We start from the raw sequence: 25441 nt of genomic DNA on the forward strand, positions 1-25441 counted from the left end.
TGTTTTTTTGTAAACTTTATTTTGAAGAAGAAAAAAAAAAAATGTTGATACTGCTAATATCAATACTCGTATATTGAAATAACATTTAGGGCCAGTAGTTCGGTTAAGCTGAAATCATAATTCTTGAACATTTTCGAGGACGCGGGTCATTCCGACCATGAAACGGGTGATTAAAAACAATCAAGCAACCATAACCCCCTTCCTTCTGATGTATAAAATGCTGATCAACTTTTAAAAGTGAAAACAAAAAAATACAAAACTTTGGTCTGCTCCCCTCCCTGGCTGCTTCATGGGTCTCGCTCAGCCACAGTGGGCGGACGGGGACGCCGTTGCCTTGGTTCCCCCGCCAACAACAGAAACGTGTATAGGAACACGGGTTAACCTTGGTGCTATCGAAGGAATAAAACGTAACATTGAGTTCATCAAAACAGTAGAAGGTTGCCTGGTGCTCACGCCTCGTCACTGGCATCAGCTGAACCTCTTTTTGCTCTGAAGGCACGGCAGCTTCCTACATCCTCGCTTCCTAACTCCTCACCCCACCCCCGGCGTCTCCGGTGTCTTTACACATACGAACCAAAGAGAACGAGTACGACTAACGAACGTGGAGCTTAAATACACACTTGATGAAAAGAGAATTGCAAAATTAACTAGAAGGTGGAGACCTCAACGAGCCCCCAAAATTAAAACCAGCACATCTGAGCTCACTCGCTGTCGAATGCGCCGAAATTGCCCCCAAATAACAAACCTTTTTTTGTTTTTACTCGGACCAAAAAAAAAAAAAGAAATCCCTACACTCAATGACTGTGTGTGTGCGTGTGTGTGTCTGTGTCTGTGTGTGTGCGTGTCTTTATCCATCTGTGCGTGTGTATGTTTGTGTCCGTCTGTGAGTCAAAGTGATGTTGTGGTTGGTTTGTCTTGCGGTCGGGTCAGCTCAGGGCCGGGCCAGCTGTGGTTCGTGGGCCTTCAGTGTGCCAACAGCGTCCTTCACCGCGTGGTAGATGATGTTTTTCACCTGTAGGGGACAACACACAGAATGTGAGACACCCATGGGGACACAAAGAAAGGCTGCCATTTTGTATCGAGCACTCACTTATTGTATGTTGCACGTCCTAGCACTTAATGAACGCAATTATTGTATGGCACTTAAAGAAAATTGCATAACTTGTTTCTATGAATATCTTTACTGTAACAATATATTGTTTTTAGTCGTTTGGATAAAAGCTTCTGCTAAAGGCCTGACATGTAAAGGTAATGTGTGTGTGGGGCGGACTGACCTGAAGCTTATCCTCATGGTTGGAGTGAGTGGTAGAAAGATGTCTGAACTCCTGGGTCAGTCTAAAGCAGTGCTTCACATGTTCAGGGGAGACGAAGTCCTCTGCCACCTTTATACAGCTGTACAGGTTGTGGACCTGGAGGGAGGGGGGGTAAACATACAAAGAATTAAATAACTCAGCGGCAGACAGACAGGGTTTCGCTCGACATTGGGGGTTATTTGGAGAATTCATAAACGCTCTTGGGGAGTCGTGGTATGATGAAGACTAGCTCAAGTTCAAAGCTTAATTAGGGGAAAATGCAGAATAGTAAAACAACATAATATTGCAAAAGCTAAAATGACTATCTTTTGATCATTGCATTTCTTTATTAAATAAAAAACAACCGCTAGGGACTGAATAAGACCCGGGGCGGCTGACCTGGTGGGGAGCCCCGGCGGGGATGAAGACGGCGTCCCCCAGGAACTGGACGATGGCCCAGCCCTGCACGCCGTAGTCCTCCAGCAGCCGCCGCCGCAGCACCTGGTCCAGGTACCAGCTCTGGTCGTGGATCGGGTCGTGGTCCGGAGGGTTCTCCTGGCCCTGTTCCTCCCCCACCTGGCAGCACAAGGGCCCAGCACAGAGTCAGACAGTCAGGCAGGCAGGCAGGCAGACAGGCAGACAGGGGCCCAGCACAGAGTCAGGCAGGCAGGCAGACAGGCAGGCAGGCAGGCAGGCAGGCAGGCAGGCAGGCAGGCAGACAGGCAGACAGGGGCCCAGCACAGAGTCAGACAGGCAGGCAGACAGGCAGACAGGGGCCCAGCACAGAGTCAGACAGGCAGGCAGGCAGGCAGGCAGACAGGCAGACAGGGGCCCAGCACAGAGTCAGGCAGGCAGGCAGACAGACAGACTGGCAGGCAGGCAGACAGGGGCCCAGCACAGAGTCAGACAGGCAGGCAGGCAGACAGGCAGACAGGGGCCCAGCACAGAGTCAGACAGACAGGCAGTCAGACAGAGTCAGTCAGACAGACAGACAGGCAGTCAGACAGAGTCAGACAGACAGTCAGACAGGCAGGCAGACAGACAGGCAGGCAGACAGGGACCCAGCACAGAGTCAGACAGGCAGGCAGACAGACAGGCAGGCAGGCAGACAGGCAGGCAGACAGGGACCCAGCACAGAGTCAGACAGACAGGCAGTCAGACAGAGTCAGACAGTGTCAGACAGAGTCAGACAGACAGGCAGTCAGACAGAGTCAGGCAGACAGGCAGACAGGCAGGCAGACAGGCAGGCAGACAGGCAGGCAGACAGGCAGGCAGACAGGCAGTCAGACAGACAGACAGACAGACAGACAGACAGGCAGGCAGGCAGACTGCTGACCTTGCGCAGCAGTTCTCTGATCTTCTCGGCGTCCTTCGCGGCGTAGATGTGCCAGAGCGCCCCCGGTTTCTCCTTCATCTCGTACACCCTCCTCTTCGTCTTCTCGTCCACGTCTCCCTCCTCGATGGTCGTCATGACCTCTGGAGACGCAATTATGCACAAAGACAACACAGGCGCGACGTTTCGCATCAGTTTCTATAAATATTCAGTATATGTAAATCTGGGCTTATTTTACAAAATAGATACAATAAGACGGTGTTGTGTAACTTTGGGTCGGGCCTGTCTGGTTTTACCGGTACAGTCGTGTGTGAGCTCGCACGGGTAAAATTGTCTGCAAACTGACACTTTTCATGATGAAACGTTTGGGTAAGTTAAGGTTACATCCACATCAATACGTTCGCCCTGACCAACGTTTAGGCACCGTTCCAGAACTAATGTCCAACGTTCGCCCTGCAGGTGCTCGCTGGTATAAGAAGGAAGAGGATAGTCTGCTCTGCGATTGGTTGCTAAGTTACTACATCAGAAGAACAACCGTAGTGGCGTAAAGTAAGACCGGAGATTTTGGGAGTCTGCATCCTCGTCCTCAAAAGTCTGTTCGAGCCGGTCCAGAATAAAAAGTAATCCTAGAGCTTTGAAACCCAAACAGGGTCTCTCACCCGCTACAGAGGAGTGGACGCTAGGCGTACACGGAGTCAGAGTTAAGCTTTCTAAAACGAAGCCTATTGCCTATTTAGTATTTTGATATTCGTTTGTGAGAAATAAAAATGATGCCCGTTACTCGGTTGTCTTGGTAACTTGTTTGTGTCGTCAAGTCAGATTAAAGGCATCCCATAATGGTCCTCTCAATCGGACAACCCACCGTGGTCATGATAGCGCCATCAGGTGGTAAAGAGCGACATTACCGGTACGATTCAGGGTTTGACAAATGATCAAACTGGTTTAGATATGTTTTACATCTATCCTACCCGAGTAGAAAAGACAGAGCGTACTACTTATAACAACAATTGTAAAGGTTTCTTATCTTTACAGAGTCTACTTCGTTATCTGTCCTGGGCTCAAACGCGTGTCAGTGTAGACGGAGGTTAAGAGAAACATCCCAGACTGATGAGTTTATATCAGTTGGTAAACTTGATGTCTTGCTCCTACGTGATCCGGTCTTCCCAAAATGAATCCATACCAAGTGTGTGAATTTAGCTATATGGTTAACGACAACACGCCTCCATAACTCCTAAAAAACAATAAAACGCTAACATAATACCTTAATAAATGAAAACGTACTGCTCCAAGAAAGAAGAAAAAAACAGCTCCCGTCACCACTGAAGAGCAGTGAAGGTTCCTAACTAACAGCTAGTCTAGGAGAAAACGACCAAGCTGATACTAAAGGAAGCTACAGGGAGGGGAGGGGAGGCGAGGGGAGGGGGGGGGGAGGGGGGAGGCGAGGGGGGGGGAGGCGAGGGGAGGGGAGGGGAGGAGAGGGGAGGAGAGGGGAGGGGAGGGGAGGCGAGGGGAGGGGAGGGGAGGGGAGGAGAGGCGAGGAGGGGAGGAGAGGCGAGGGGGGGGGGGAGGGGAGGGGAGGGGAGGGGGGGGGGGACCAACCAGGTGGGGAGGGATGAGGCCAGTGTGAGTTCACTAGATTCAAGAAGGTAGCTCCACAACATATCATGATAAGCGGGTTGTAAAATGGCTTTTGGCCTTAACCCAACCGACGTGTACATAGAGCAAGTTTGATCCCAGAGTGGAGGAGAGAAGACATTTAAAAGAGTGGAAGAGGTTGTTATTTTGTTTGGTAAAAACAGAAGTTTAGCTGTGGTGCTATGCATGCAAGGAGACACGTCTAGGGAGATGAATCGGGGTGCTCTGACAGGGACACAGAGATGGCCCGTGGGGGGGGAGAGAGGGTCGTTAGTCACAGGAGGGACATGCTACTGAACTGGGAAAGGTGAAATCTACAGACCTTTGCGTCCAGCGATATCTGGCTCTGTGAATGAAAAGATTTGGCCACAGTCAACACAAGTGGCCCCAAATAACATGAGGACCTCCTCATGGCCACGCCAGTGATGTCACCGGCAGGAAGGACGGTCAAAATGGCCGACATGTGGCGGGAAAGCCAGTTGGAATTTCGGAGGAGCCCGTCGGCCATCTTAGTCCAAACATTTTTATGTACATTTTATATATTTTATACAGTGTGTTATTCTCCAACATTATGCAGGATTTATTGGCGTACAGTTTACATTGATCTTTAAACATATTTAGACATGTTGAGAGGGTGCAAGACGGGAAAATGTGTGATTTATTGGGGGCTGTATAGTTTATTGCCGGGATACCTAAATAGATCTCATCGAAAAGTCGATGGCGTCAAATGTCATGAATAATGAAGAATTGCCTAAACCAAAGCACAAAGGGATGCAATTAATTAGCTTGCTTTCTCTGAGGGGAAGTCAAGGGATTCATTTATCATAAATAATCCATCCATGTTCTGCCATTTGATACAAAAGCAGTTTGTTCATAAAAGTGAATGCTGTAGAGGAACTGAACCGTCTTTGAAACGTGGATTGTGCTCGTTGGTACACGAGTGTGAGCCAAGTGGGAGAAGGCAGAAGAGAGGGATGGATGTAGATGGTGGGATGGATGTAGATGGTGTGATGGATGTAGATGGTGTGATGGATGTAGATGGTGGGATGGATGTAGATGGTGGGATGGATGTAGATGTGTGATGGATGTAGATGTGTGATGGATGTAGATGGTGTGATGGATGTAGATGGTGGGATGGATGTAGATGGTGGGATGGATGTAGATGGTGGGATGGATGTAGATGGTGGGATGGATGTAGATGGTGTGATGGATGTAGATGGTGGGATGGATGTAGATGTGTGATGGATGTAGATGGTGTGATGGATGTAGATGGTGTGATGGATGTAGATGGTGTGATGGATGTAGATGGTGGGATGGATGTAGATGGTGGGATGGATGTAGATGGTGGGATGGATGTAGATGGTGGGATGGATGTAGATGGTGGGATGGATGTAGATGGTGGGATGGATGTAGATGGTGGGATGGATGTAGATGGTGTGATGGATGTAGATGTGTGATGGATGTAGATGGTGGGATGGATGTAGATGGTGGGATGGATGTAGATGGTGTGATGGATGTAGATGGTGGGATGGATGTAGATGGTGTGATGGATGTAGATGGTGGGATGGATGTAGATGGTGGGATGGATGTAGATGTGTGATGGATGTAGATGGTGGGATGGATGTAGATGTGTGATGGATGTAGATGGTGTGATGGATGTAGATGTGTGATGGATGTAGATGTGTGATGGATGTAGATGGTGGGATGGATGTAGATGGTGTGATGGATGTAGATGGTGTGATGGATGTAGATGGTGGGATGGATGTAGATGGTGGGATGGATGTAGATGTGTGATGGATGTAGATGTGTGATGGATGTAGATGTGTGATGGATGTAGATGGTGGGATGGATGTAGATGGTGGGATGGATGTAGATGGTGGGATGGATGTAGATGTGTGATGGATGTAGATGTGTGATGGATGTAGATGGTGGGATGGATGTAGATGTGTGATGGATGTAGATGGTGGGATGCGTCTGCGTTCTGCTCACCGTTCTCGTGGTCTCCGGCCTCCTGGGGGATGCCCACGTACACCATGACGTTGACGGCGTCAGAGACGTCCAGGTGGAGGTTGGTGGTGCCCACCTTACTGTCCTCGGTGGAGATCAGACCTGATGGAGCAGGACAGACAGACAGAGAGACAGACAGTGAGACAGACAGACAGAGAGAGAGACGGACCGAGAGAGAGAAAGAGGGACGGACAGAGAGACGGACAGAGAGAGAGAAAGAGGGACGGACAGAGAGACGGACAGAGAGACGGACGGACCGAGAGACGGACAGAGAGACGGACAGACAGACAGACAGAGGGACGGACAGAGAGACGGACAGAGAGACGGACGGACCGAGAGACGGACAGAGAGACGGACAGACAGACAGACAGAGGGACGGACAGAGAGACGGACAGAGAGACGGACGGACCGAGAGACGGACAGACAGACGGACAGACAGACGGACAGACAGACGGACAGAGAGACGGACAGACAGAGAGACGGACAGACAGAGAGATAGACGGAGAGACAGACAGTGAGACAGACAGACAGAGAGAGAGACGGACCGAGAGACGGACAGACAGAGAGACAGACGGAGAGACAGACAGTGAGACAGACAGACGGAGAGAGAGACAGACAGAGAGACAGACAGTGAGACGGACAGACAGAGAGACGGACAGACAGAGAGACACAGTGAGACAGACAGACAGAGAGAGAGACGGACCGAGAGACGGACAGAGAGAGAGAAAGAGGGACGGACAGAGAGACGGACAGAGAGACGGACAGAGAGACGGACGGACCGAGAGACAGACAGACAGACGGACAGACAGACGGACAGAGAGACGGACAGAGAGACAGACAGAGAGACAGACAGAGAGACAGACAGAGAGACAGACAGAGAGAGAGACAGGCAGAGAGACAGGCAGAGAGACAGGCAGAGAGACAGGCAGGGATGGAGAGAGACAAGGAGTGGTTAGAGCCCTTCTGGGACGGCTTTGCTTTGCTTAACCGAGTCCGCTCTAATCCTATTCTGTTGTACGTCCTTGCACTTAAAAATAGTACATTTATCCTAGCTAGCTCGTTGTCTGCGGGGAATGGGTTAACCTAACTGTTGTTAATGCTTGGTACTTCTACCAACATCCTTACTGTACCAACGGCCATTTATTGTTTCCCTTATTACTAGAGCTGTCAAGCGATTAAAATATTTAATCGTGATTAATCGCATTAATGTCATAGTTAACTCGCGATTAATCGCAAATTCTTTTTCTATGCTAAATATCCCTTGATTTTTTTTGTCCCATAATTCTTCTCATTTTAATTCTCTTATCAACATGGTGAAGTGCATCGGCTTGCCTTGTGCAAATGATTTTTTATTGATAACAACATTGGCATATACTGATCAAAACAGGACGATACAAAAAAAGAGCCTATAGTGCAATTAAACGACTGCTTTGAACAAATGTCATTTGAACATAACTGCTTCTTTGTTTTGAGCCAAAGAAATGTTTTTTTTTTTTTTTTTTTTTTTTTTTTTTTTTAATAAAACAATTGCGTTAATCGCGCGATAATTTTTTTAACGCCGTTAAAATTAGTTTGCGTTAACGCCGTTAATAACGCGTTTAACTGACAGCTCTACTTATTACTTATTGTAATAAAAGCCCTGAATGTGTTTCTGGACGTATGGCGCAGCCGTTTCTCACCGTAGGCGTTGTACATCTTGGGGCCGAGGTCCGGACGCACAAAGAAGTTGGGCAGCCGGGCGGCGAGGTTGAGCCGGCCGTCTCGCTTGGTGTACTCCGGCAGGGGGAGGTTGTCCATCAGGTCGTCAAACCTGGACACAGCGAGGGGAGGGAGACCTTTAACAGCAGGGTGGGACTGTAGAACCAGGGGGGCGGGTGGAGGCCGGGGGGCGGGGTGGAGGCCGGGGGGCGGGGTGGAGGCCGGGGGGCGGGTGGAGGCCGGAGGGCGGGGTGGAGGCCGGAGGGCGGGGTGGAGGCCGGGGGGCGGGGTGGAGGCCGGGGGGCGGGGTGGAGGCCGGAGTGGAGGCCGGGGGGCGGGGTGGAGGCCGGAGGGCGGGGTGGAGGCCGGGTGGAGGCCGGGGGGCGGGTGGAGGCCGGGGGGCGGGTGGAGGCCGGGGGGCGGGGTGGCGGCCGGGGGGCGGAGGGCGGGGTGGAGGTGTAGGAGGGAGTGGTGTAGGAGGAAGTGGTGGAGGTGTAGGAGGAAGTGGTGGAGGTGTAGGAGGAAGTGGTGGAGGTGTAGGAGGAAGTGGTGGAGGTGTAGGAGGAAGTGGTGGAGGTGTAGGAGGGTGTGGTGGAGGCTGGAGGCCGTGGTGGAGGCCGGAGGCCGTGGTGGAGGCCGGAGGCCGTGGTGGAGGCCGGAGGCCGTGGTGGAGGCCGGAGGCCGTGGTGGAGGTGTAGGAGGGAGTGGTGTAGGAGGAAGTGGTGGAGGTGTAGGAGGAAGTGGTGGAGGTGTAGGAGGAAGTGGTGGAGGTGTAGGAGGAAGTGGTGGAGGTGTAGGAGGGTGTGGTGGAGGCTGGAGGCCGTGGTGGAGGTGTAGGAGGGTGTGGTGGAGGCCGGAGGCCGTGGTGGAGGTGTAGGAGGGAGTGGTGTAGGAGGAAGTGGTGGAGGTGTAGGAGGAAGGGGTGGAGGTGTAGGAGGAAGTGGTGGAGGTGTAGGAGGAAGTGGTGGAGGTGTAGGAGGAAGTGGTGGAGGTGTAGGAGGAAGTGGTGGAGGTGTAGGAGGAAGTGGTGGACTGTAGTAGAGGCGGCTCACCGTGTGGGCATCATGTCCCGGAAGTCTTCTCCCGGAGGCCAGTCCTTCAGCTTCAACACCATGGGCTGTCCGTCACTGCCCTTCAGGCGTCCTGCAGAGACACACACACGGTTAAGGGCTTGACCGGGGAACTAATGGAACACAGAATGCAGGCCTCCATTCCACCTCATGGTTTTGAGTCAACAAATCCGAACACATAAAACATATAATCCGCACATCGTCATGTTACAATAACGAAAAAACGAAATGTATTGAAAAGACTCACTTGAAATGACCTGGAAGCCGTCCCAGAAGTCCCGCACCTTGACGTCGGAGATGATGGAGCAGTTCCTGCAGTTCACCAGGTCCACGTCCTGGTCCCCGAACTCTTTGCTGAAGGCGTCTGGCTGCCACAGGTTCCCCTTCAGGCGCTTGTGGATCCCTGACACCAGCACAGGCTGCAGAACGGAGGACCGGTGACACTCAGCCCTTCTCCATTTCAATACGCTGCGTCTGAGGCCACTAAGCCCATTACAAATGTACGCGTCTGGCTGTGGTGGAGAGCCCGTGCTCTGTACTTTACCCATGAGCCCGTGCTCTGTACTTTACCTATGGTCACATGCTCTGTACTTTACCTATGAGCCCGTGCTCTGTACTTTACCTCTGAGCCCGTGCTCTGTACTTTACCTCTGAGCCCGTGCTCTGTACTTTACCTCTGAGCCCGTGCTCTGTACTTTACCTCTGAGCCCGTGCTCTGTACTTTACCTCTGAGCCCGTGCTCTGTACTTTACCTCTGAGCCCGTGCTCTGTACTTTACCTCTGAGCCCGTGCTCTGTACTTTACCTATGAGCCCGTGCTCTGTACTTTACCTATGGTCACATGCTCTGTACTTTACCTATGAGCCCGTGCTCTGTACTTTACCTATGGTCACATGCTCTGTACTTTACCTATGGTCACATGCTCTGTACTTTACCCATGAGCCCGTGCTCTGTACTTTACCTATGGTCACATGCTCTGTACTTTACCCATGAGCCCGTGCTTTGCATTATGTTTACGTGAATAACCAAAGAGGTACCCAGCGCTGCGACCTAAGGGAGGGCTGCCCGGCCTCACCTGTCCCTGCTTCCAGCACTCCCTGAAGATCTTCCAGTTGTTGCCGTTGCTGGGGTCCTGCAGGCAGAGCAGCCGCCCGTCACACAGCCAGGAGTGGGAGGTGTGGGGGTCCAGCACGCTGAGGCCCATCACGCCCTCCCTCCGGGCCCCCAGCAGCCCCAGCTCCCCGCCCTCCGGGGGGCCTCCCCGCCGGCCCTCTGCCTTCTTGGTCTCCACCACCGAGGCGATGATGGAGTCCAGGAAGTCGGGCAGGCTGCTCTTCAGCTTGTCGCCCTGGGGAGACACGAGAGGGACCGCAGCTCACTCACAGCCCGCCAGTCGTCCCTGGGTCTGTGGAAGCTGTACCTCAACCTAAAAGAGCCCATTCAGAACAGAGCCATGCCCCCCGAGGACGGCAGCCTGCTGTACGGAGTCGGGGTCGTCACGCCCAACACCGAAATGAAAAGGCTTCTTCAAGCTTTTTGCAAACCGACTTGAGCGGCCAGACCTGGACTAATTATCACCTCACTGTTGGGGTTATCCTTTAAAACACACACACACACACACACACACACACACACACACACACACACACACACACACACACACACACACACACACACACACACACACACACACACACACACACACACACACACACACACACACACACACACACACACACACACACACACACACACACACCGTTAGCTCTAGACTGCCCAGCCTCTTCCTTGAGCCCCGTGGTATAAAGCAGAACCACTCACGCCTCCTGAGGTGAAGACGGAGGGGAAGGGGACCCCGCCGTCCCCGGGGCCCTGGGGGAGCCGTCCGGGGCCCGAGTTCAGCAGGTCCCTGAGGCTGGAGCCCTCGGGCTTGGGCTGGGACAGGCTGCCGCCCAGCAGGAGGCTGTTGAAGAGCTTGGGGCTGGAGACGCTGGGCTTGGAGCGCGCCCCCAGAGCGTCCAGGCCGAACGGCGGCCGGCTGTCCCGGCCCATCATGGAGCGGAGCGAGCCGGAGTCTGGGGGGGGGGGGGGGAGCGGAAAGTCAGTCACAACCTCCTTCACGCCGTTTAACCACACGCACGGAAACGCCCAGGGTTAACCGTGTTCGGCCTTCGACGCGTTCAACAGAAGACCATAAACACCGTTTACGCTTCGGAACGTTTGCATGCTTTTGATTCCTTTTATGACAGTCGGGCTCGGAAACTCATATTTTTAAACGTCCGATTTTACGAGCAGGCTTTAGGGAGCCCTGTAATCCAGCACCTGTCGTGACATTGAAGCAACACCAGCGTGGACCCCCCGGCCACATTCCCACGCTACCTTTCGTGTCGTCCTTGGCCTTCTGTGTGGCCAGGTCGGCCAGCCAGTGCAGGGCGGAGCTGTTGCCCTCCCCCGCGGCGGCGCGGGGCTCCTTGGCCTGGCTCCCGGACGCCGCCGACGGCCCGTTGGCGCCGCCCACCGTCTCGCCACCGCCTCCGTCTGACGTCAGCGCCGTCTGCGCGGCCTCCAGCTTCACCGCCGACGCATCGGCCTCCGATTTAGCGGCGTGACCGACGCCCGACGTGGACGCCGCCCCGAGGGAGGAGGAGGAAGAGGAGGAGGAGTGCTGGGGAGGAGACGACAACGTTAGGACCACGCGTCGGTCGGGATGTGCCGTGCATGACGTGCCGCTGTAGGTCAGCGTGGGGGCGGGGCCGCTGTAGGTCAGCGTGGGGGCGGGGCCGCTGTAGGTCAGCGTGGGGGCGGGGCCGTACGGCTGCGTGACGTACCTGGGATATCCCGTTGGGGCCGCTGGGCCGACCCAGGGTCTTCCCGTGCCGACTCGTGCAGGGGCAGTTGGCCTTGATGCCCCACTTGCCCCTCGCCGAGTGGACCATGTCCCCGATGTTGTAGAGCGCTTAAGGGGAGGAACGGTGTGAAGGGTTGAACACATCAGAGTCGGACACGTGGACATTCTGTCAGTACTGAACAGTGTAAGGCCCGATCCCATTTCTACCCCTTACCCCTTCAAAACAAGGGGGAGGGGTGAGGGGAAGGGGTAGAAATGGGATTGGGCCTAAATAAACTGTACACCAATAGACGGATCATATCAGATGAATCGATTGCTCGGTGAGGGCCCCTACCGGCTCCAGGGATGATCTGCGTGGGCATGAGGTTCTGGGGCTCGTGGGGTTGGCCCTTGGCGCACTTCAGCCAGGCGAACACCTCGTCCTCTGGGGCCTCGTCCACGTCTGAGGGGAACACGTTTACATTAAGGGCCTTCTGCACACGCTCTGATCCAAAAGGGTTCATGCACACATTAACACAGCGACAGCGACGTCGGCCACGCAGGGCGACAGCCAGCTCGTTGGGAGCAGTGAGGTTAGGGTGCCTTGCTCAGGGACACCTCGACACTCTGCTAGGAGATGGGGATCGAACTAGTATCCATCCAGTTACAAGGGAACCCACTCTACCTCATGAGCTAAGCTGACACAAAAAAAAGACCTTTGTTTTACAGTTTACATCTTATTTAAATACCATTTTACAGGTCTGATGGCGGCATCGTGACCGCGTCGCAAGACACCCTCTTGAACTGACCTTCACGAGGCCGGTTCCTCCGGAGCCGGTAGCAGTCCAGACACACGCCGAATCCGCACTTGCGGCAGACCCAGTGGATGTTGAACAGGGTGGTCTCGCACACGTCACACATCTCCCGCACGCCTCGCACCGCACGCTTCCACGCCACCTTCTCTGAAAGGCGGAGAACACGCGACACATTGAGCGCTGAGCCGTCGCCCGGGCTACCACAGCTCACACAACAGATACGATGCTCAGAATGATGGTGTTTAACGTTCTGAATATAGAGACCATTTCTGGAGGCTCTGCATGTATTTAAGGCCCCTTTCAAACGTTGGGGTGTAACCAAGAAATGCTCCAGAACATTTCACAGAAAATCGTTACCGTAAAAAAGTGACAGGAGAGAGGACATCCCAGTTATGTACCGGGAACTATGAATCAAAAAGGTTGTGCACACCACTTCCCAAGATAATAAGAAATCATTTTCCTTTGTGTGAAGTGCAACTATACGTCACCACTAAATTAACAATGACAGGAATCAAGTCTCCAGCCCCAGCGACAGAAGCCGTGACCCCAGAGGGAGTCCTGACGCACTCTGGGGGGGTCCTGACGCACTCTGGGGGGGAGTCCTGACGCACTCTGGGGGGGAGTCCTGACGCACTCTGGGGGGGTCCTGACGCACTCTGGGGGGGGGAGTCCTGACGCACTCTGGGGGGGGTCCTGACGCACTCTGGGGGGGGTCCTGACGCACTCTGGGGGGGGGGGTCCTGACGCACTCTGGGGGGGGTCCTGACGCACTCTGGGGGGGGTCCTGACGCACTCTGGGGGGGGGTCCTGACGCACTCTGGGGGGGGTCCTGACGCACTCTGGGGGGGGGGGGGTCCTGACGCACTCTGGGGGGGTCCTGACGCACTCTGGGGGGGGGGGTCCTGACGCACTCTGGGGGGGTCCTGACGCACTCTGGGGGGGTCCTGACGCACTCTGGGGGGGGTCCTGACGCACTCTGGGGGGGTCCTGACGCACTCTGGGGGGGTCCTGACGCACTCTGGGGGGGTCCTGACGCACTCTGGGGGGGTCCTGACGCACTCTGGGGGGGGTCCTGACGCACTCTGGGGGGGTCCTGACGCACTCTGGGGGGGTCCTGACGCACTCTGGGGGGGTCCTGACGCACTCTGGGGGGGGTCCTGACGCACTCTGGGGGGGTCCTGACGCACTCTGGGGGGTGAGACTCACGGTGCGGCTCAACGAGCATCATGGCCTCCTTCTCGGACATGACCAGCTGGCAGAACTGGTCGCCCACGTTGGCCAGGATGTATTTGGACGTATCGAGGTCCAGGCCCTCCTGCACGGCCGGGGCGGGCAGCCAAAGGCCCATGGCCATGGCGTCGCTCTGCTGGGGGCTCAGGAAGCCCTCCACCCGCAGGATGCCTTTCCTGGTGAACGCCAGCCTGGGGGGGGGGGGCAGAGGGGCCAGAGATGAGCTTCAGGACCGATGGATGTCTGGACTTTAAACTGGGGGACATGTTAGTGGGCCTGGGGATGGCCATGGAAAGATTTATTTAATATTTTTCTTTAAAATAATACCCAGTACCGTCTTTATACGGTTTTATTGGATTGCTATGAGGACTAGAGAATTAAAAAGTTAATTGCTCGACATTATACATTTTAGTTGAAGACTCACTTTTTTGACATGGTAATGACAAAGGTAAACATTTGATGGGTCCTTTGTAGGATTAATTATTGATAATTAATAGGATTAATAATTAATAAGGTTAATTATTAATAATTGCATAGGATGAATGCATTATTAATAATTTAATAATTGCATGCCGTTTCTCACGCTACTAAGATTTAGTCGGGCCAGACCCATAATGACTGATCATCAGATCATTTTAGCCACATATACCATTTTTGTCTGAGGCCAGAGGCGGGGGGGCCGTCGGGACGATCGGAAGATTTTAGTCCCCTTCAAGACGCCGTGAAAATCTCCGACATTTACAATACAAGTCTCGGGAACATCCAATTCATTCATGTTGTTTTTTTTTATGTATTTTTTTTTTTTACTTCATTTAATTCTTCATTATTCAGGCGTGACAGAACTTTCATTGCCATAAATAAAAAATACGAACTAGTTTACTTTAATTTCTTTGTTCTTGAATTGACGTAGAATGGAGCAAAGACTCCTGGGATTGGGAAATGCGTTTATCCAATAAACAGCTTGCAAGTCAAGTCCATTTTCGGAAATGTAGGGGGATATATCAGCAGCCCCACGTCCAATGGCATGACCCTAAAGACACGTCAGACAGAGAAGGCGAGCAAGTACGTGGTTGCTTGCTTGGTGTGGCACTCATGGAAGGCAAGAAGAGAACGGAGAAAGGAGGGTCTGAAAAGGCCAGAATAAAGAAGAAGCGGATGCTGGAGGGAGATGCATCTAAGTGCTCAAAAATAACGGATTTATTTCGAAGTCAGGCATTAACGAGTTGTGCAGGTGAATTGACAGAAAAACAGTTAGCCAGAGCTCCACCATTGACGATATTGCTAGGCGGGAGCTAGAACAAGCTGCTAGTCAAATGTGTATGTGCTGGCTGGTATATTTCAGACGAATGGATGACTTAACTGATCTTTCTCTTTTAATGGATGGAGAATATGTTAACAGATATGGAACATGCAGTAGGGTTGCCGCGGTGTGGACATTTTCACACTGAGTAATACACTCGTGTCAACACCGGTATTACAGAGTATAAACGGTATAAACTTTGAAACTAGGTCAACCGCCATCTTCTCCGTCAACTCTCCTCTCACACTCGGTGACACCGTCTTATAACGTTCTATATATATATAATATAATTTATAATATCACGGCCAAAAGCTCTGTGCGTCTCCGGATGGCCGTAGCGCGGGGAGCTCGCGTAGGGCTTCGCGGGGTTTGTTTACCGACGTTGCTATGGTTACCGGTCTTGTAAGGAAGCGCCAATTCTCGGCGCACCAATTCTCGGCGCGCCAATTCCCTTCCGCACAGAGCAGATTCCCTTTTACACATTTTTATTTTCTTAATTAAATCATAAAAAAAAATTATTACTGAAAGAAATTTAAAAAGTGTTTTTTTGGAGAGACATGCTGAATAAATACATCATGTTTTCAAACTCAAAAATAATCGTTTGAATAATCGTGATTTCAATATTGCCCAAAATAATCCTGATTATGATTTTTCCCATAATCGAGCAGCCCTACTCCTGTCCACCTCACGGTTTAGAGTCCACAATATCCTCACATAAAGCCTACAACTCATATGGCCATCATCACAATAAACCAAACACCTTGTTGACCATTAGCGTGCACCAATGAGCCCTTCATCCTGCCCGGGGAGACAGACGCGCTCATCATCCCACGGTCGCGTGCGCCCACACCCACCTCCGGAAGTGGAAGAACCGGCAGGCCACGTTGGGGTCGTCGTCGCCGTCCGGGTCCTCGTCCCGGTACTTGCGGTAGCGCTCCAGGCGACACTCGCGGCACTTGTGCAGGTGGGGCGCCACGTTGATGCAGGAGCCGTCCTGGAGGAAGGACTCGCCCGACTGCTTCAGGCGCCGCACCTTGGACTGGTCCTTCAGTACCGACTGGCCCACTGCAGGAGACAACACAGGGTTAGGGAGGACTAGAGGAGACAAGAGACAGGGTTAGAGAGGACTAGAGGAGACAGGACAGGGTTAGGGAGGACTAGAGGAGACAGGGGTTAGAGAGGACTAGAGGAGACAGGACACAGGGTTAGGGAGGACTAGAGGAGACAGGAGACAGGGTTAGAGAGGACTAGAGGAGACAGGACAGGGTTAGAGAGGACTAGAGGAGACAGGACAGGGTTAGAGAGGACTAGAGGAGACAGGACAGGGTTAGAGAGGACTAGAGGAGACAGGACACAGGGTTAGAGAGGACTAGAGGAGACAGGGTTAGAGAGGACTAGAGGAGACAGGGTTAGAGAGGACTAGAGGAGACAGGACACAGGGTTAGAGAGGACTAGAGGAGACAGGACACAGGGTTAGGGAGGACTAGAGGAGACAGGACACAGGGTTAGAGAGGACTAGAGGAGACAACACAGGGTTAGAGAGGACTAGAGGAGACAGGGGTTAGGGAGGACTAGAGGAGACAGGAGACAGGGTTAGGGAGGACTAGAGGAGACAGGACACAGGGTTAGGGAGGACTAGAGGAGACAACACAGGGTTAGAGAGGACTAGAGGAGACAGGACACAGGGTTAGAGAGGACTAGAGGAGACAGGACACAGGGTTAGAGAGGACTAGAGGAGACAGGGTTAGAGAGGACTAGAGGAGACAGGACACAGGGTTAGAGAGGACTAGAGGAGACAACACAGGGTTAGGGAGGACTAGAGGAGACAGGACACAGGGTTAGGGAGGACTAGAGGAGACAGGACACAGGGTTAGGGAGGACTAGAGGAGACAGGACACAGGGTTAGAGAGGACTAGAGGAGACAGGACACAGGGTTAGAGAGGACTAGAGGAGACAGGACACAGGGTTAGAGAGGACTAGAGGAGACAGGGTTAGAGAGGACTAGAGGAGACAGGACACAGGGTTAGGGAGGACTAGAGGAGACAGGACACAGGGTTAGAGAGGACTAGAGGAGACAGGACACAGGGTTAGGGAGGACTAGAGGAGACAGGACACAGGGTTAGAGAGGACTAGAGGAGACAGGACACAGGGTTAGGGAGGACTAGAGGAGACAGGACACAGGGTTAGGGAGGACTAGAGGAGACAGGACACAGGGTTAGAGAGGACTAGAGGAGACAGGCCATGGGGGTTAGAGATGTTCCCATACCACCACTATCCTTTCCGATTCCTGAACTTGATTATCGGCCGATACGAGTCTATATCGATACAGATTCTAGCACTGTAACTCCAAACAGCACTTGTTCTTGTTGAAGGGTTCTCTTAAGCCCAGTTCAGACCATAGATTCGCCTTGCAACTCGCAACTCCTTGAGACGGGCTGCGACGTTCTTAAACTGGGCAGTTCACACTGGCTGCAACGCGCTGCAACGCGCTGCAACGCGCTGCAACGCGCTGCAACGGGCGGCGACGCGCTGCAACGGGCGGCGACGGTAGGTGGTTTCCCTAGCAACTGTGAACGCTCTGGCACAGCTGAGCATCATTATGAATTACTAATTAAATGTTCCTACATACTCTGATCAACTTTGTAAACTACTGTAGAAATGACAGAAATACTTTGATTACATTTATTTCCTAGGAATTGTTAGGGGTGCCAATAATTGTGGAGCAGGTGATTTTATGAAGAATAATTATTTCTTAGTCAGGGATTTGTTTTTCACTTAAAATTCACTTCAGTTGAATGTCACATTTTTCTAATATTTTCAGTGTGCGAGTATGCTTCTTTTTATTTTTTTTGCTTCTGTTTTTATTTATTTTTAGGCTTTTAATACACCTTAACCAGGGCTGCCAATAATTATGGAGGGCGCTGTATGTGTGTGTTCGAAGTGCGGAGACGACGCGTTTCCCGGTACGACTTTCCACCTTCGACCATTAACGAACGCAGCATAACACCACGCGCGTTCGGGATGATATCCGATCTGCGCATAGACTCGCATACTCGCCGTTAACGGATACTGGCAAAGATTCAGCATCAAAGGAATTGATGAAACTGGCATCTGTAAGGGAGCGACTCTGGCTACATAGCCAGAGTCGGGGCCCCAGTAGGGGGCCCCAGTAGGGGGCATTGGTTTACCAGGCGCAGGGGGCCCTACCTTTGAAGGGCTTGGTGCGTGGGCGGCCCTTGGGCGCTCCCACGGTTTTAGACTTGGGCAGCATGCCGGCCTCTTTGGCGGGGCCCGGCGGTCTGCCCGGGCCGGGGCCCCTGTCCGGGCCCTCCTCGTTCTCGCTCAGGTCCGACAGGTCGCTGTTGATGCTGGAGTCCGAGTCCCTCTTGGAGGACTGGCCCCTGTCCTCCAGGTTGAACTTCTGGGTCTGGCTCTGGTCGAAGTGGCCGGGGGCCTCTCCGTTCCCCCCGGGGCTGGACCCCGACGTGGAGGTGGGCTTCTCCTGGCCGTCCTGCTCCTCCTTGGGCTTCGCTCCTTCGCTCTGGGGCCGCTGAGAGAAGGCCGGGGCGGGGGAAGAGGAGCTGGGGGCCGCGGCCGACGGGAGGGCCGCGAAGGCCGCCGCCAGCATCCCCTTGGGCTGCTCCGCCATGGTGAACAGGTTGGGCTTACCGTCCGCCGCCGCCACGCTCTCCGCCTCCGCACCGGAGAAGCCCGCGAAGGAGGCCGCCGGGGGCGCGTCCCCGTAGGCCAGGAAGGGGTTGGGGGGCTCCTGGGAGGCCTGGAGGAACAGGTTCTGGTGGCCGTCGGGGGGCTTGGTAGGTGGCGGCCCGGGGGCCGCGGCTCCGTTACTACCGACCCTCTTACCGGCGCCGTGGGCTCCAGAAGACGGAGCCGGCACGGCCGGGACCGTGCCCCTAGCGCCCCCGGGGGCCGCGGCCAGCACGCCGTTCCCCGCCGCGTGGCTCTCAGGCACTTTGGGCGGCTCCTTCTGGGAGCCGAACAGCGCGGCGGAGCCGTGGGGGCCCGCGGGCTTCTTCTGCCCGTCCGCGGCCTTGAACAGGCTGGGGGGCTCCTTGCCCAGGCCCTCGGACACGGCGGTGAAGTAGTTGGTGTCCTTGGGGGAGGACTGCGCCGCGGCGGGGCTCTGGGCCGGGCCGGGGCTCTGGGTCATGCACTGGAAAAACAAGTTCTGGTCCTGCGGGGGCAGGGCGTCCTTCTTCTTGTCCCCCAAGAAGCCAAAGCCGAAGGGTCTGGAGGGGTCCTGGGGGCCGGTGGCGCCGGGGGCCCCGTTGGTCTGGGAGCTGACCTCCCCGAACACGGGGGTCGCCCCCGCCAGGCTGGCCGGAGAACGGAAGCCCAGGTGGGTCTTTGAGCCCTGGGAGACAAAAGAACAACGCATCAAACTCATCCACGGCATCAATTAGTTCAATTAGTACAGCCCTTAGTCACCGGAACAGTCTCAAAGGATTCAAGGCCGTTTATATATGACCCCCCCTGACACCAGCCCCCCAGAGGGCAGACAAAACTCCCTAAAGTATCAAGGAAGAAATCTTTCAGAGTGGGGGATCCCTCCTTCAGAGTGGGGGATCCCTTCTTCAGAGTGGGGGGTCCCTCCTTCAGAGTGGGGGGTCCCTCCTTCAGAGGGGGGGGGGGATCCCGCCTTCAGAGGGGGAGGGGGGATCCCGCCTTCAGAGGGGGAGGGGGGATCACTCCTTCAGAGTGGGATCAATGGGGCAATGCGTGCCATAATTGGCATGCATACATGCAGGCAGAACATGTTGAGCGGTGTCGGGTGCTGGCGCGGTACCTCTGTCTGGTTGCCCCAGGCCGGAGCCTTGGGACTGAAGGCCACAGCGGGGGAGAGGGTGACGCTGGCCCCGCTGCCCTGGGAGGACGAGGAGATGGTGACGGGGCCGGGGGACACCAGCGCCGCCGTACGGGGGTACGCCGGCTCCGCCAGGGGCGCCGCCGACGCCTTGTGCACCGAGCCCCCAGGGACCAGGCTGGGCATCTGGCCCAAAGACGGGAAGGAGGTGTTGGAGAACAGGGAGGGGGCGGGCTTCAGGGGCGGGGGGGTGGGCGTGTGAGGGAGGGGCGTGGTGGAGTCCGCCACGCCCTGCGAGGAGAGGGGACGTCCATTCTCCTTCACCTGGCCCGAGGACCGAGCGGCGTGCGCCTGCTCCACGAGCAGGGCGGGGACGTCGTCCGGGGACCTGGAGCTCCCGTTCTTGGTGGTGCTGCTGACGCTGTCGGCCGCCGCCCCCCCCTCTCCGGTCCAGAGGCCCGGCCCGGCGGCGGCGGAGGCCTGGCCCACCTCGCCGTCCGTGGAGGCCGCCTCTCCGGCGCCTTTGAAGCGCTTCAGGTTTTTCTCGTCCTCGCCGTCCGAGGCCGAGCGCCGCCGCCGGCCGCTGTCCACCTTCGCCGCCTCGCTCTCCTTCCTCCGACGGGCGTTCTTACCCAGCTGGGGGCGGGACAGAGGAACCCGGGGGTACGTCAGTATTTAGAAACACGCTGGGGTTGAATACTTGGTTCTGATTGGTCGACAACGTTCCGAGGGTCGCATTGCTTTCTCAGTCACGGGACACCTCTGCCTTTTAAAAGTTGCAAATCCTCGCACTACAAATCCAAATCCAAGTAGAACATCGATCAGATGTTTCCATGACAACAACACAACGTGCGCAAATCACTGCAGAAGAATTTTCTTGTTAAGCCAACAAAGATCTTGTTGAGATAAAAGTAACTGGTATCTAAAGGTGGTTGGTAGCTGTGGTATAAATGGAATAAACCACTCCGGGCTGTACAAGGGGTGTGCTGATGCAAACAAGGTTGTTGCCCAGTGCGAAAGTCAGCCCATCATGATTTATTCCTTACTCAATCAATACCCAATAAACAACAGTATCAAGTTTTAATGACGATCTTACCTCGTCCTCTGTGAGCATCACGTGAATCACACGAGGGTCCACCACCTGGTTCTCATCTCCCTGTGAGGACAAGAGAACCACTTAATGACAAGAAAAACACGACCTTGATATATTTGAGTTTGGGCCTGATCCCAGTCGTCACTACCAGCCCCTTTATTTTAGATTCAGTTTCCATCACAACTTGAGGAATGGGTCTCTGGGTTACCTCGTCCATGGTGATCTCCATGATGTGTGTGACGGGGTCGTGCTGAGAGACCAGCCCTACTGCCCAGCGCTCCTCAAACTCAGGCTGGTACACTCGAACCCTGCGCCCCTGAATAGTGTACGATCCTGGGGGGGGGGGGGGGGGGGGGCAGCATCTTTTAATACCACCTCATCAATACTGTGACGCATAGAGTGACAGTGAACATTTCTCTACCTCCGAATTCGGGCAACCTGTTACTAAGACATCGGACCTTAGAAACGTGTTGCAGTTGGCGGTAAGCATGTAGATTAGTTCGGGGGCCTGACTCACCCTTTCTGAAGATCTCCTGTAACTCAAAGTCGCTGCGCCAGCTGGAGATGGAAGCCAGCAGGGTGGGCTGTTCCAGCACACAGGAGTGTCTGAGGTCTTTATCAAACTGAGCCAGCAGAGGGAAGACCGGTGAACACAGCGCGATGGAACAACAGCAAAGAAAGGTTACTAGATGAACCCAGCAAAGGTTAGGAGATTAATCTAAATCTCAAGCAGAGGAACATTATTTTGGTTCACAGGCGGTGTGTTTAAGAGGCCAACGTACCTCGAATTTCTGGAGGGACTTATCCTCGGGGAGGAACTCAAAACTCCCTTTTCCAAAGAACTCGACAGGAACCACAGAACCCAGGCCGACTCGGTCCACCAAGGAGCGGAAGGTCTGAGGAAGAGACCGTGCGTTACCCACCGTGAACCCTCAGGACACACTGGCACAACCGCAGTTTGAGCAGAGTAGAGTTGACCAAGTGAGTGCAAAACTATTTTCATACCCAAAAAGGAACATATTTCAGGAATGTCTTGGTTATGTACTTTTTCTAAACAAGTTAAAGAGACTTCCTCTGGTGGTCTGATTCTATCTCCAGATGCTGGCTTTAAATCAAGGCTTAGTGATAAGGAGGGACAACAGTTACAACCCTTTCCAACTAACATAGTGAACAACCTTCACTGACTCTGGTGGACCAATCTGACTGTTTACCTATAAGGCATGCATTTGTAGCTTGTTCTTTCACAAGAATGAATGAACCGTATAATCGGGTAAGGTAAGGGTAAGGTTAGAGTAAGGGGTTGAGCTAAACGATAACTGCGTGGCAGTGAATGAACAAAAGCTGTTTGGGTTTTGGGTTCTGATAGGTTACGATTCAGAAGTTGGAACAGTAGAAAAAGCTGCTTCGGATAGCCCTGATAAGAACCTTCAGACATTGCGTGGGCGCAACATCCAAGAGGAATACAGCAGGCCAGCGAACAGCAGACGTTTCGTCTGTAAATTCCTCATCGACGATATGATAAAACAACCAGCGCAGCATCAGAATCAATCAAACAGGGGCGATTACCATCCATACCGGTCGCTCCGCACACACAACCAAGTACCCTTTCTAAATATAAACTCTCTCCTGCAGCCTTCCAGGTGCATGCTTACCAGAGCGGGCCAGACAGAGGAATTAGTCGAGGCGGCTGCTGACCCGGTGCCGTCACTCTGGGGGGCCCAGACGATGGACTCCTCCACCAGCAGCGCCTTCACTCCTTCTCCGTACACCTGCACCCAGGAACATTGCTGCACAGCGTTCTGGAACTCCACAAACACCTGCAGATGGGAGAACACCAGACACACATGCATAGGACGGGATCAGAGAAGGGAGGGCTGCTGCATTCACATCGAAAACAACAAAAGACTCTTGGTTTGCTGAACAAGCCCTTTATGAAATAGCGCAATCGGCTAGATCTTACATTTGTAAGAAGAAGAATTATGAAATGCTTTGAAGAGGATGTCTGTGGAATTATAAGCATACATAACTACAGGTTTAAGTTCACGTTCTTAGTTATTTTGGGGGTGTGAACGGTTACAAAAAAATGTAAACGGTTACACAACCCCTTTTTTTTTCGTGTACACGGTTAACTGTTTTTTTTATTTTTTTTAATAACATTTGTTTGACCGGTTGCCATGGTTATCTCCGTGCGATTAATTTGCAGTTGCGGTGAAATTAGGATAAGGTCAGCTTACTGTTACATTCAACTGTAATCAGAAAAGGCGGTTATACTATAGACCCTATAGTATCCGTGGTATAAAGGCTGGGACGAATTTCGAATTATAAATATGCAAACTATGTTGAAAGTATAGACCGTCGCGAAACAATGGCGCGGCGTTTTTTTTTTTTTTTTTTACGGTTTTCGTTTACTTATTTTTGCTAACTGGTTACAAGTGCACAATTCTGAACATTTCAGGAGCAAAAGTTATGAAAGAGTTCATATTGGGCTATGTAGGTCTCTACATTGCATCCGTCTCTACGGCTAGCTAACTTTTATATGTGTGCCAACAACGATTTGTTTGAAATATGGATGCAATGCAGCGATGAAAGAGAACAGGACAGGAAGCAAAAGACCTCCAGTGTGATAAATAATTTTGCGTTAGCGCTTCCATACTAAAATGAATAACTTCTCTCTGAGTTGTCCTTTAAATACTGCATGTTGGGTAACATAATTTGCTTGTTACCAATAGTAGCTGCAGAGAACTTGATACATAGTGCATGTGGGTCAACATAATTTGCTTGTTACCGATCAGAGCTTGAGAGAACCTCATAGACATGTGGTCGGGAGTTTGCAACTTTGAATATTCCTTATTGTATTGGCTGGGTTTCATAATAATTGCTCACACACACTAAACAAAAGGCCAGACCAAGTTTTTCTACCTCCACATTGGTCCCTGTGGTGATTTGGACTGAGGATGGCTTTGTTCTAGAGACTTTAAACTGATGGAGGGTTGTAGAAAGATTATCATACTGCCCTTGTGATTTTATACCATTTGTTGTAAATGTATGCTTAAATACACTGTTTGTGAGTTCAAACAGACGTTAGTCCTAAAGTCTAAATCAAGGACATATAGCCTACAACAGTTTATCCCCCTTAATAAACTAAAGCTCAAACTCATGTAAAGATGAAAGCTGCTTTCTTAAATTGGACACACAAATTGATTACGATTTATATATTAAACAAATTGGGAGATTCAAATAAAAATACTTGTACTTTGACTGCAAACCTTTTGTCAGAAAACAAGTACTACAACAATCCGAGTACCAAAGCCAAACAAACCACGTTAAATCATCCTTGCCCTAACTTTGTTTCAAGGCCCAGAATGAATCAAACCAACACTGGGTACCCGAACGGCCGAGCATGGGCTCGCCTTCTGGGACCAGAGAAAGCCACGACAGCGATACCCCTCAATGCAAACAGTAACAACATTAACACAATTAACAACCCCCCATAAAACACCCAAACACGGCGTGCTGTCGCCACGGGAAGACGCATTTCACGGGGGAATTTACTTTTCACCATCTGAAAAACGCAAACAAAGCGAAGGCCGACCCATCCCCGGCCTCAAGTTTGGCTCTGCCTTCACGACTGCGACATCCACCCCGCTTGCACACACTAGAGTCTCCCGTTCATCCCCGGGATAAGACATGAACCACATCGGGCGATACCCGGACAGGCCTCCACCACAGAGCACCCTGCGTTATAACAATATCACACATTCACATTCACCGTTTCCACTAGCTGTTCCCAAATGTGCGAGTGAATGTAAACACTCACCGTGAGCCCGGCTGCGGCTTCTCCTCCGCCAGCCTCGGGAGCCGCCAGGCCGATGACGCTGACCGCCCGCACGGTGCCCCGGAGCCAGTCGCGGCGGGGCCCGGCCTTCTGCGGCTCGGCCCCGTCCGCGCCGTGGCTGTCGGACCTGCCCTCGGAGAGCAGCAGGAACAGTCGCTTCCCCATCAACTCCAGAGAGTCTCCCATGTTGTGCTGCAGGTAGCTCCGCTAGCCACCATGAACAGAGCGACTTCGGGACTTCTGTGACGCTCGGAGCTCCGGGTTTAAAGAGACCGACGAGCACTGGGGTTCCGTCCTCGCCACTTGATATCGCCAAAGAGGCTAGGTCGACATGAGCGCTCTTGGATAACCCGGTGGTGTACCGAGTCGAGACAAAGAATTGAAAGGTATGGATGTTATTGTCTTCAATGCTAACGCTCCCATACCGCTCTGTCCGCCATTGAGCCCTGCAACAACCGAACGCACTCCTCGTCGCTCCTCGG

General features: G+C 53.0%; 1 protein-coding gene across 2 annotated transcripts; it reads right to left on the reverse strand.

Annotated features, from left to right (window-relative positions):
• On the reverse strand, nt 1-25441 carry kdm3b (lysine (K)-specific demethylase 3B). 2 transcript variants are annotated; one of them, XM_060063291.1, is made up of 25 exons: nt 24942-25440; nt 22777-22941; nt 21907-22020; nt 21642-21747; nt 21333-21457; nt 21128-21187; nt 20014-20667; nt 18414-19581; nt 16061-16271; nt 13883-14097; nt 12671-12823; nt 12217-12324; nt 11863-11990; nt 11414-11699; nt 10856-11109; nt 10110-10382; nt 9283-9454; nt 9018-9108; nt 7947-8077; nt 6250-6369; nt 4583-4606; nt 2629-2768; nt 1692-1868; nt 1275-1409; nt 1-1012 (listed from the first exon to the last, which is right to left on the reverse strand). In XM_060063291.1, the coding sequence occupies exons 1-25, from the start codon at nt 25143-25145 to the stop codon at nt 932-934; spliced, it is 5295 nt and encodes a 1764-aa protein (XP_059919274.1). In that variant the 5' UTR covers nt 25146-25440; the 3' UTR covers nt 1-931. The 2 variants fall into 2 exon arrangements, with proteins under 2 accessions (XP_059919274.1, XP_059919275.1); XM_060063292.1 differs by lacking the exon at nt 4583-4606 and having other exon boundaries at nt 24942-25441.

The sequence above is a fragment of the Gadus macrocephalus genome, chromosome 10, assembly GCF_031168955.1.
Source record: "Gadus macrocephalus chromosome 10, ASM3116895v1".
NCBI classification, from domain to species: domain Eukaryota; kingdom Metazoa; phylum Chordata; class Actinopteri; order Gadiformes; family Gadidae; genus Gadus; species Gadus macrocephalus.

Bases quoted from the DNA above. Each gene is read 5' to 3' on its own strand.
- kdm3b (XM_060063291.1), bottom strand. From the start codon at position 25,145: ATGGGAGACTCTCTGGAGTTGATGGGGAAGCGACTGTTCCTGCTGCTC. The intron at 21,748-21,906 runs GTACGTTGGCCT...CTGCTGGCTCAG, and splicing joins AGTCCCTCCAGAAATTCGAG to TTTGATAAAGACCTCAGACA. The intron at 14,098-16,060 runs GTGGGTGTGGGC...CCCCCCCCCCAG, and splicing joins CGGTTCTTCCACTTCCGGAG to GCTGGCGTTCACCAGGAAAG.